This window comes from Stegodyphus dumicola, chromosome 6 (assembly GCF_044657685.1).
Source record: "Stegodyphus dumicola isolate Sdum_Otavi_A_Nest chromosome 6, ASM4465768v1".
NCBI lineage: Eukaryota > Metazoa > Arthropoda > Arachnida > Araneae > Eresidae > Stegodyphus > Stegodyphus dumicola.
The window spans coordinates 109108136-109120585 of NC_140773.1; the positions used below are offsets into that span (position 1 = coordinate 109108136).

General features: G+C 32.1%; 1 protein-coding gene across 1 annotated transcript in view; it reads right to left on the reverse strand.

The window, feature by feature from the left end:
- The window catches only part of LOC118200167 (cytosolic carboxypeptidase 6-like), a 769798-nt gene that overhangs the window by 672160 nt on the left and 85188 nt on the right, over positions 1 to 12450 (reverse strand). Inside the window, exon 2 of the mRNA XM_085818789.1 lies at positions 8025 to 8153. Within this exon, the coding sequence (XP_085674915.1) occupies positions 8025 to 8153 (129 nt within the window). The remainder of the gene's footprint in view (positions 1 to 8024; positions 8154 to 12450) is intronic.

Consider the following 12450-nt stretch of genomic DNA (forward strand, 5'->3'; position numbering starts at 1 on the left):
GAATGAAGGAATACAGAATAAGATAAGTGAAAATTTCCTTGCTTATTTTACTTTAAAAACAGATTTCAGTTTATATCATCTTGCTCTAAGTTGCTAAAGATGTTAAGAAAAGTTAAATCACAGATAGTGAGAATTTAATTGTAAATAGTTTGTAATCATAGAATTTTATGTTCGCAATTTGGCGAGAAGCTACTAACAGTAAGAATTTTTGTTAAGAACTCGTAAGTGTCGAGAATTAAATTAAGAATATGTTTAGTCGAAACAATCTTTGAATACTGAAGTCTGTTAAATTAAAGTTAAGATTTCGTGTAAAGATGATAAATTGTAGCTAAGCAACTAATGACTGTTGATGTAAAGTGAATTTAAAAATGTTGTGTAAATATCTAAATGTTTTTGTTAAAATAGGAATGTTTTAATCTCTGTGTTGAAATTTCGTAAAGTTAAACTTGTACAAAAGATAAACTTTGGCCTCGGTGTATTTGAGCTGTGAAAGAATTGAATGTTCAGTATATACGTATTTTTAATGTTAGGCTCTCCAGTTAACACTTTTAAAAGTAAATTTAAGCTTTCGCTTAGTACATTAGAAAGTATATGCGTGTAGGGAGTCCTGTAAGGTCTAGTATGTCAAGATTAACCAAGTTAGATGTTGTGTAGTGGTAGTGTTGTTCGCAGTAACACAACATAAGTACCTGTAAGTATATTTCACAACAATTGCTGGAGAGCATGGGGAAAACGAAAGTTTAAGTATGAGTGAAAGCGTATGAGGTCCAAATGAGGAAATAAAAGCGTAATTGTAGAAGTTATGAAAAATCTTTGTATAGTTTTTTACTAATGTTGTTTCCTTCCAGATATTGAAGGACAAAGACAGAAAAAGCAGCTGAATAAATTTTGGAGTATAAGAAGTTTATGTGTGTCCAAAACCGATGAAAATTTGTAAAATCCTTTTTAAAAATTGTCTAGCTTTAAAATTGTTGTAAAGTTGGCCCTAATAACAAAATTTAAAGTGAATTTAGTGAATGGAAGTGTTAAAAGGGTATAGTTAACGTAGAAAGGTTTTAGACTTTAAAATCTTAAACAAGGTCGTTTTGAAACCTTATTTTGCGAGTATTTAGTATAGTAGTCTCGTCGGAAGCTATGTAAGGATTATGTTAATTTTAGTAACAGTTAAATTTTGAGTTAAAGTTCCTTTCCTGTCGATTCTGAACTTCAACTTACTACTTCCGGCCAGAACGTAGTTTTAGAATCACTCTGAATACATTATGAGGAAGAGCGGTCTTTAACCGTGAAGTTCTACTTGCTGAGTTAGAGAGAAACAAGAGTTTCTGATTTGCGCGCATCTGCCTTTTTGGCTACTCTCTCTCTCAAAGCTGTTATTAGGCTTGGCTGTACTCATGCCCTTGATAGCTTCGCAGTCAATTAGCGTTAAGGGGCCAACTCGGTTAGAATCTTGATAGCTTCGGCTACATCTCTTTAGTTTATTTCTTAGCCTCTTAAGTTCAAGCACAAGTGTCGGCTTTTATTGTACACTCCACGACGGAGTTCTGCTAAAACTTATTTGAGCAATAAAGGGTTAGTTACCCTTCCATCTAGTTGTTTCTTGTCACACGAACTTAAGCGATTATTCGCATAGCAGTTCTTAAGATTCTTCACGTTCAACTGTAAATTAGCATTTGCAAAGTGAGGAACTCTACAAACATTTCCCGTTAAAGCCCCTCTCAAACACTCGATGAGAAAAGAAAATTTAAGCCACTCGACCTTTAATAACTAGGAGTAATCTGTGATACTCTTTTTGAAATATCCGAAGGTGAATGTTTTTCAGAAAAAAATGCAATATAACTCACGAACTCTACGTGCCAAAATCAAGGATTATAATTTTATATCTTCCTTGATACTTTCGCATGATTTGCTTAACAGAATTAATGCTTCAGCAAAGGTTAGATTAGGTTAGGTTAGGTTATTTAATCATGGCAAAGCCTAGAGGGCTATCTGCCTGCCTTCGTGGAGGACGTTCTAAGGGAAACTGTCTCGTATACACGTTACACATGGGAAAATCATGAAAACACCCATGCAGCCTGCCCGTTCGCGGGATCCGAACCTCGGACCGAACTACCAGTGTTCAGCGACTTTACCGCTCGGCCGCTGTTGGGCCCTCTTCAGCAAAGAACTGGAAAAAAAGTGTTTTCGTGTTACACTAAATTTAAAGGGAATAATTAACTTAAAAACATTCATTGAAGAATATAGAAGTGACATCAATTACAAAAGTATTCTTGAGAAAGCCAAAGAATTTAATGAAGAAGCGGATAGCGAGTCACAGTTTAAAACTGTTGAAGAAGTCCAACGAAGGAAAAGAAAATGTCACTTCGAACATGCAAACGAATCCCCTCAATCTCCAGAAGAGAAGTTTAGGATGAATGTCTTTTTTAGAATTTTGGATATTGATTGGACATCATTAAATGAAAGATTTCCTGTAATGAAAATTCACTGAGATAATTTTATTTTCCTAGGTAATTTATCAAAAATCGAAATGGAAATTTGAAAATAAAATGTAGTAAATTAGAAAAATTGTTACAGTGGGATGACAATAAAGATATTAACGCATAAGACCTTTATGAAGAAATAGGTAGCTTCGAATGACATATTTACAGTCGGTATGAATGACCCATTCGACACTCTGAACTTAATTGTGTCAAACAATTTATGCTTCCCGAACACGAAGATCATATTGAGAATGCTACTTAGCATTTCTGTTAGTGTTGCTAATAGCGAAAGATTATTTCCCAAATTAAAATTGATGAAGACATGTTTACGGTCAAGTATATCGCAGGACAGACATAAATCTAGCCCTGATTGCCACTAAAAATGAAATCTGTTAAGAGATAGATGCAAAAGAAATTATATACAAATTTGTAACTATGTAGAAAAAAAAAATTATTTTCGAAAAACTGTTAAAAATAATCAACAAATGTTTTCTTCAAAACTTCCTTCTCCTATACAAAAATTTTAAAAGGGGGGGGGGCGTTACTTCAACTATTTTGCAGGCGGGCGCCAGATAACCTAGCGCCGGCGCTGTTTAAACCACCCTGAGTTTGCTAAATCTGTTTAATGCTTGTTTGCAGGGAAAAAATAAGTTGTTTTTGTAACTTTCCCTTTTTTTTTTTTTCCAACCCAAATAGTCTCGCAATGCGATTTTGCGAGTTTCACTGTACATGCGCTGTTTTACTTTTCATTCAAGGCTGTTGCCAGTCGGAGAAAAGTAAGTATTGATATTTAATCTGTCTGTTATGATAAACAAACTAAATAATTAAAAAGCAATGACGCAGTTTTTAAAAATATTATTTTTTAACTTTTTAATCTGACCGATTTAAATAAAAGTGTATTACTTCATGATATATCTAATTAAAAAATAGAAATATTTGTATAGAATTGCATTACATATATTTTTACTTTTTAAACATACAGACGATATATAACGTTCCCATGAAGTCTAAGCCTTTTTTGTTTTATTAAAAGGAAAGAAAATGTGCATATTATTGACATCCTCTCAGAATTATTCTTATGATACTGAGAGAGAAAACTCATTTTAAAAACTGCATTGACATGTTAGACAGTATTATAGATTCTTCATTAAAAATTCTGCTAAAATTAGAGTAGGCAAAATTCAAAATATTAGCTGAAATATCGATAATAAGCTCTTTTTATTATTCATGGTGTAAAATTCTGAGTTTGTGAATGTGTGCCTCCATTAAATGCGAGTTTTCGATGCAAATTAAGATTCACAATGAAGCTACCAAGGCGTTTCTGAAACAGTTGATAAATAACTGATCAAACTAAATTTTAATAATTATTTCTCTTTAGGTATGAATACTTAATTATTTCATTCAATTTCTCGTAACTACAATATTTTCAAATTGAGATTTATTAATAGTAAGTCAAATAGAAGTATTATTATTGTTAACATTAAGTCCATTACTAAAACAATTGCTAGACATACTTTAGCGTTTGGCTTCATTTGCTTTAGTTTATTAGAATTGGTCTTTTTCTATAGTAGTACAGCTAATTCAAATGACACTACTTAGAATCAAAGGAACATGTAATAAATGCAATGCCTAGTTTCCAGAGTTGAAAACCTGGGGCAAAACCATTTAAGGAGACCCTGCTTCCTTTAGTTGTGAATGTAGTAGATATCACTGATATAAATTAATTTTGTAAAGCATATTTCAGGCAAAAGGCTCCAGCAGTGGTCTGTTGTTTAGCGCCGCTGAATTTAGGGAATTCAACCTAGTTGCGATTCCAGGCATAAGAGCTAGATGCATGGTTGGGTTTCGTGATTACTTTCTTGTGTAATGTGAATACGAGCCAGGTTTCTTTAGAAAGCCTGCTTTCTAAGGAATTTCTACGGAATTCTTCTTTGCCATATTTAAATAAATGAAGTTCAAATGATTTCATGAAACAAACTAATAACTTCAACATTTTTCATTCAAAGTATTTAAAGAAAAACACACATTTCACCTTTTTGTCCAATTTATTTTGGCATGTGTCCCATAAAATATGAAATTAACATTTTAAACAAGAATCTAGTAGTTTTCTTTTGGGGGGAGGTAGAAATTTAAAACAAAGAAAGATCTTAAATAATTCTTATTAATTTTACTGCAAAGCCTAATCAAAATACAGAGATATAATTTCATCAACGCAATTAAACAACTTATGAATTTAATAGTGTGTGAATGAAATGTACAGCTAAAGTGTTAATGATATGTAGAAATAAAAAAATCAATTTCTTTCAAACATGCAAAAATCATTTCTTTTGATGAATTGTTCTGCAGTATTTTTGTCCTCAACATTTGAAAATTGAATATTAACATCATTAAAAAAAATGTAATCTTACTCGTTATAATAACTATATTTATTATAACTATATTTAACAATAGGTAATAATAAACGAGACTATATTTAACAATGTTTTACTTTAAACGTAAGAAAATTTTCCATTTTTTTCTATATTACATTTCTCAACGGTTACGAAGTCCCAATGTAAGCCAAAGTAAAGGCCTAAAAAACTAAAATACGAAATTTAGCATTTTCTATTTGCTTTTGAATTTTTTAAACCTAGAATTGAAAAACAATACGTAATATTTAAAATTCTGATACTAAAAGAAGGTTTTAGATATTTCCTTCAAAATAAAGGCATAAAGAATGTGCTGCGTTTGACCCTTTGGAAATCAGGGCCTATATGAATGTTCTGTTTTGTATCCTAATTTATACTGTAAAAAGCAACAGTTATTCAAAAAATTTGAACCTTCAAACAGTTCGCCGAATAAATTAAATATATTATACTTTTAATATTTACATGAAAAACCACACGGTAATATTAAATTGCAAGTGAAGAAAACCTTATATTGGCAGAGTTTTTATACGAATGCCTATCGATTTCTAGAGACTGGCATAAAGGTTTCTTTAGGAGATTTATCATTGTCACTTATACGTCGTGTCAGTCATTTTATATAAAATATACACCATTTTCTCCTTAATTTTAAACAGCTTACATATTCCGCATATCTTAAGATCATTTTAGCAATAATTCATATAAACGTTATTGCCAAGTCCGTTGACAAGTTGATTGCTTGCATTTACTCAACTGCCTTTTTTAATAAAATAAATAACTTTTTATTTTAAACCTCATTTCTAATTTCTAACTAGATGCAAATTTATCGATTGATTAAATTTTATTAAATAAAAAAGTTAGAAAGCGTTTTCTTTCCCTAAAACCCTGTACCTTCATTTCTCTCTTTTGATTTTCCTACAAGCAAATTTTTATTTGATTTTGCGAAACCAAAAATCTTATTTTTATTTGTATTAGTAAGCATTTTGCCTGATAAATAACATTTACGATGTTTTCCTTTTCTCTATATTCATTGCATCATAAATTTAATTCATGAGGCAGGAAGTAGTTTTACGACCGCAAAAATTTAAATTCTAATAAAATGAAAATAAAAATTATATTTATCGTCAAATTATTAATTTGCTTGTACATGTCAGTGACCCCGTAACTATGAGGAAGAAGTAAAAAGAAACAAATAAATTTCATAAATTATAGAATGAAAAAAAGGAAAACTTTTGCTTTAATCATACTTTCAAAGAACACAAATTATTTTAACTTCTTACATATATTTTTTAAGAGTTTCATTTACAAATGCAATAATTACAAATTTTCATATTAACATCTAATCCTTTTTTCATTTCTGCTTTATTTAGAATACTTCTAAAAACCAATTTCTTAATTTAATTTTTCAATTTTTTAAAATTTTATAAAGCTGTGTAAGCTGTGTAAATTAAATAGAAAATGGTGTAGATTACTTTCAGTTAAAAAAAAATCAACATATGAAATCATTACAAATATAAAACAACAAATGAAAACAATAATTCACATAATACTTGAAAAAATAGTTTTTAATTATTAAAAGAAATTACCTCTGCGACTAATATTGTAGTACATTACCTTTAGAAACATCTTTCACTATTTAAAACCATGATATTGATGTTCATAAAAATTATCAGCTACTCAAAATACATCTCAAATATATTTAAAACTGTACCACTTATTTAGAAGATTAAAAATAATTTTTATTGATTTCAAATCACTCCGAATTTTTGAAAAGACCAGTTAAATTTGTAAAGTAAATTTGAATTTTTGTTTAGCCGAATGTGAACTTTCTGAAAATGGAATGGGCATGAGCTCACGTACCAGTCTTATGTTTCTCGCAATACCTGTCAAGTACAGTGGATCATATATGTATTGTAGTGTAATGTAACGTAAGATAGTGATAAAATATTTTGAAAAAAGTAAGAAAATTTCTATCCTCAAAAGGTTTTGGTGAACATTTAATGACATACAAATACAAACCACATCATGTAATTTTAGGATAAGGGATTATATATCGTAATTAGATATTAACGAGGTGAACGTTATAGATACATTAGGCAGAAGAGATGAAAAAATTAGCAACGCCTTCGACAGGAATCGAACCACGGACCTCTGAAATAGCGGATCTGTGTGCTGACCACTACACCACGAAAGCACGCTAGGAAGGCAGGAGAATTACCTTATAACGTAGGTAAACTACATCAACACTACGTTATTAAATCGTAATTAGATATTAACACTAATTTCAAAAGAAACCGAACAACGCAGGTGATATTGTAAAAGCGCACTTGAATTAAATCTGCTCTTCGATCTCTTCAAAAGAGTCTTTATCTGCATTTTAGATATTCATCATGAGGGTCGGACCACAAGGTCCTCAAAAACAGAGATGTCAGGAAAATTTAGAAAAACCACGAAAAGAATATTGAAATTATGTTTCTACGAGAAAGAGGGATTGCGCATTGATAATATGTCCTCCACAGTCAGTCAGCAAATTCGGCATTTTATTGCTATGATGTGAGGTGACTGGGAAAGCATACTGGGTGCAAAAGACTTCTTGTATGCAAGGATTGGATCTGGCTGTTTTGCTAAGGCAATGCTTCAAGCTACAGCAATATTTCAAGAGGGATAGTCAATGAATAGGTGTCTCATTTGTGAGATAATACGAAATTGTCATGAGTAGCTTGTAATTATTTCCAAAGGCGAAGGGCGAATGTGACTACTAGATCATTTTTATGTTGCAATACTGCAGCTTTGGACAATATTACATCATTTCGGTGAAACGTCAGTATTTAATGAGTCACAGTGTATTACTTCGTCATCAGAATACTAGGCCTCGTGTGCCAAGGGACAGTCTAGGAAGGCTTTGCGAAATTCCAATCACACTTTTTTTTAAACTTCTTCGCCCAGGTCCAAATTAACTCTCAAGTGATCTTCACTTGTTTGGTCCCTCAGAGCTCAGACTAATGATGCATACACTATTCTGATGATTTGATCATTTGAGCGCTGATACAGTGATTGATACAGCGAATTTTAAAAGTGCTTTTTAAAAGATTCAAATAAATTAAAATACATTATTTTGATTTTGTATTCTGATGGAACTTACCGCCTTCGAACGAGGCATCAAAAACCAAATGTCCTTTCTTAGCTTTTCCACTGTGGCCAGGAGGTCTCATTACTAAACGGGCCACGTTTTTTACTTCACCAGCATTCTCGCCATCACTACTGCTACTTTCTAGAAAATAAATAAATGAATTTTAAAAAAATTTACTCATAAAAGTAAAGTATTAAATCTATAATATATGTAAGCATTTTTTTACAATAAGTAATAAAGATTATTACTCTTTATTACTTAAGAGCCAGACATCGAAAAGAAAAATCTCATATCAGGAAATCTTATATAAGGATATATATCAAGCTCGCAGAAAGTATTGATGTCAAACCGCCAACTTCTAAAGAACAGTTAAATTTATATATAAGTGAAACATCATTTGTTGCTGATGTCAGGAATTTTACTTATGTTTTGAAGACTACTAAAACATATTTTCCTGTTAAATATATCCTCAAAAGAATTTCATTGGCGTAACTTCCTATCTGTAGTTAACACCAATAAATTAACCATGATTAACAAATTCATCTAAAAGTTGGGAAAATAATAAGCACTTCGTTAGAATTAGTTACATTTTACCGCTGTGATTTAATTCAGGCTACATAACAAGCATTGCATGCAAATAATACTGTAATTCATATTTTGTGTTTCAAAAAAGGATATTTATAAATCAATTTCACGACTTAAAGTGTTGGCTGAACTATTGCTAAGAAATATATTTCACATGCCTGAACAATGGAAGAGGAGATAGGCTACCCAATAAGACAGTTTCTCTTTCCTTTGCGAGATTTTTCCGCAAATTTCATGATAATTTAGACTACTTTCTAAAATCGCACCTAATGACTGTACGAATTAAAAATTCAGTAAGAATGTCATTGTATTGTTGCATTCGTACGGGTCATGGCAGATTGACTACTGAATACACACAGAACTGAGGACAGCTTGATAAAATTTATTTTATCTAAAGAAACACTGCACAGTTCTGGAAGTTTCTACAAAAATATTCTTGCAAATCTTAACAGTATCACAATGCACATTCAATAGTTACACTTCAAACTACTAGGAAAGTTAAAGACAATAGAATCCAAAGCGCATCTAAAAGTCCAGGCTCTCACGGATATCTCAATACTTACAACTAACAACCGAAAAACTGTTGCTCTCTCCGATCTTAAATAGTTTTACCATGGCCTCCGAGAAATCTCTTGTGCTTTTCTACTTCTCGAAATTACCGGAAGACATATGGGGGCTGGATACAGTTATAGATAATATAGGAATTAATTACAGTTATTCAATTACAATATATCCATTACATTTATACTGGGACCGAACCAAAGGTTTCCAAATGGTCACCAAGTTTGACAACTTTCAGAAATTACTCTCCAAATTTGCAGACTAAAATTAGTCGCTAAAACCGTTGCCAGCTAAGGTATCCGGCCAAATTAACGAGATAGCTGTTTACTTAATGTTAAATAGACTTGCCCCTGTATTGTTGTTTTTCCGGTAGAACATCGTTTCTCTCATGCTTTTCATGTTACATTATAGAGAAAAATAAAACAGTTTCCCATATTATAATTTTAATAAAATTATCTATCTGTGTAACAGTATGTTTAGAAATTCTAAAAACCTATGAGAAATGAAAAGAGATAAGAGCATTATATTTTTTACGACAGAAATGAAATTTCATTAAAAATAAATGAATTATTTGAATAATGTACTGTTTATACATAATATTCATCTCAGTGAATAATTATAATCGTTATAATGAAATAAAAACCTTTCTTATAAGCCTCACTCTTCGTAGCTGCATCTTCAGTGAAATCCCTCAACGCCAATAAACGACTTTGTGGGCGTTTCTTCTATTTTTAATTCTTCTAGTCAGTGTTCTTCTAGTCAATGTACATCTTCTAGTCAATGTCAATTGCTCCGCAGATTTCCTTCTATACTTCCTTTAACAGAAGCTGTTTGCTTATTTTAGCTGGTATTATTGCCTTAGATATCTGTCAATGCAATCGTCTTTTCACAGAGTGCTTCAAATTTAAGAGCCCCTGACAACTGTAAGAAATCACTTTTTAATTTTTTTTGTAAACAGATCGCTTATCACTTCGTTACGCAAGAGAAATATTTTTGTTTATTCATTCAAATTTTCATTACCGATTTTTTTTCCTCCAAAACAGTGTTTGAAAATGAAATTTAACTCCAAGAAAAAAATCAGTTTATAGGAATATAATGGAATGTTTGAAGATCACAGGTAGCGTCAGCGAGAAGAGCCATCTGAAGCGGTGGTACATTAGTCGCCACGCTGTTTAATGCATGCATACAAACCCGCATGAATAGTAACCTGCAGGTGCCGTACGTTAATTTGGGAGTTGCATGTCCCTTATATTTGGTCCATTAAATCACCTTTTCAAACACCATCAAAACTTTAAGCAGTCAGTCCAGTATCAAATTCTTCTTGATTTCCATCAGCTCTTTCTAGGATATGAATCACTACCAGGATAGTAGTAATACTTCATTTGAAGAATGTATCAAGTCATACTATTTTCAGCTTATCATTGTTATTTAGCAAAACTCCCAACAGCTTAATGAACAGCAACCAAAAAAGGATTTTTTATGTTTGGTATATGTAATTACGACAAAGCATATAGGCTATCTTCCTAAAAGGAACGTTGCCTTTCAGGAGAACTTTCAAATGGAAACTAGCTCATATACTCGTTACATATGGTGGAAAGCCATTAAACTCTCCCAAAAAAGGTATTATAGGCTTTCTAGACTATAATACTTGTCTTTAAAGACACTAGATCAGAAAAATATGGTAGAGGGGTAAAGCTTCGGAGCACTTAAATGCAATTTGGACCTAATTAAGGAAGGTGAGGAGAGCATTAATGTGTTGAAGAATCTCATGATGTCACACCCCGAGTCATTTCAATTAGACTGTCTCGTTGATCTACTGCATTTCCTGGTCATGGAGCTCTTCACTGATTGCAGTGGACACTTAGCCGGCCGGAAATTTGTCGGTACGGATATTTTGCCAACAAGACATTAAGCCTATCAGACATTTAGCTGACAAGACTTTTAGCAAGGTTACCGACAGTACGTGAGACCGACAACATGTTTACTCGACAGCACATTTAGCTGATTATGTTTGCATGCAACAATGTTTTACTAAAATTTGTCCATAATAAAAAGCGAGAAGGACAAGGGTCAAATACAACATTTTTGTCTTTAGCTCTAAAGACAGAATTTATTTAAAAACTAGACTAAAAACTAACCTTAGTAGTTTGGCGTACATTTTGAAATAAATTTCGAGAGTGATCAGACATGGATCTTTTTATTTCAGATAGAGAAATTACTCTTTTATTATTACTCTGAATTTCTGTAATCACGGCATGCAAAAACGGGAGAAAAGAACTACAGAATAATTTGCGATCAGTAATATTTCCACTGAACTGATCGACTTGACGTTTATATGTCTGTAGAATAATAATTGGCGTCTCATGTTTTTCAAACAATGCTCTTGATTTAGAAAAAGTGTCTCAAAATGATCATTTGAGTATTTCCTGATATCCAACAGTTGATCTTGAAGCATTTGGGCATCCTTTACAGCGACAACCAAATCCAGTCTTCTTTTTGTCGTTAGCTACTTAATCTTTATCTTCTTCATTAGCTTCTTTTTGTCGTTAGCTACTTAATCTTTATTTTCTTCGTTAGCTTCTTTTTGTCGTTAGCTAATTAAATGGTTCAATGATGTTGGTAAATATGAATTTGCTTACAAAAAGGGAGACCATAAATTTCACAGTGAAGGATGGAGCCGGTTAATCCCATGGCAGCGGTTGACGCGTTACATTAATCCAATTACTAATTTTATCCAAATCTTTGAGTACAGCGTCCAGAAGCTCAAGGAAAACCATTATAGAGTCATTCCTCTCCACCCAACTTGTACGACATACTTTCTTTTAATATATTTTTTTATCCGAGATAATTCTTTAATATTCTTTGATAAAACTTCTTGTGTCTTTGCAGTATGAAGGAATGAATACGTCTCTTTTATTCCAAATCAGTTTCGGATGTTTTGGACTTGCCAAAAATCCGAGATTTCAAAACAGTGCGTATAAATGATATACAGGGGCATAACTGGCTTTAGGTTACATACATAAATGGCTTTAGGTAATCTTAGCAATACCTTCTTACGCCCTTTAAACTCTCTTCTCATAACACGAGCCTAACTACCATAGCCTTGTCCTCTAAAATGATTCCCATCCAGAACCTGCTCTTTCAAAGTTTTCAAAATTGTCTCTGAAATACGTTGTGAAGTTATAGAAGTAAAAGGAACAAAACACGAAAGTGTTGACGAATTTTTACCTGCTCCTCGTTGACATACCTAAGACAGAAAGACATTTGCTCTACAATTGCACCACCAGTTGTT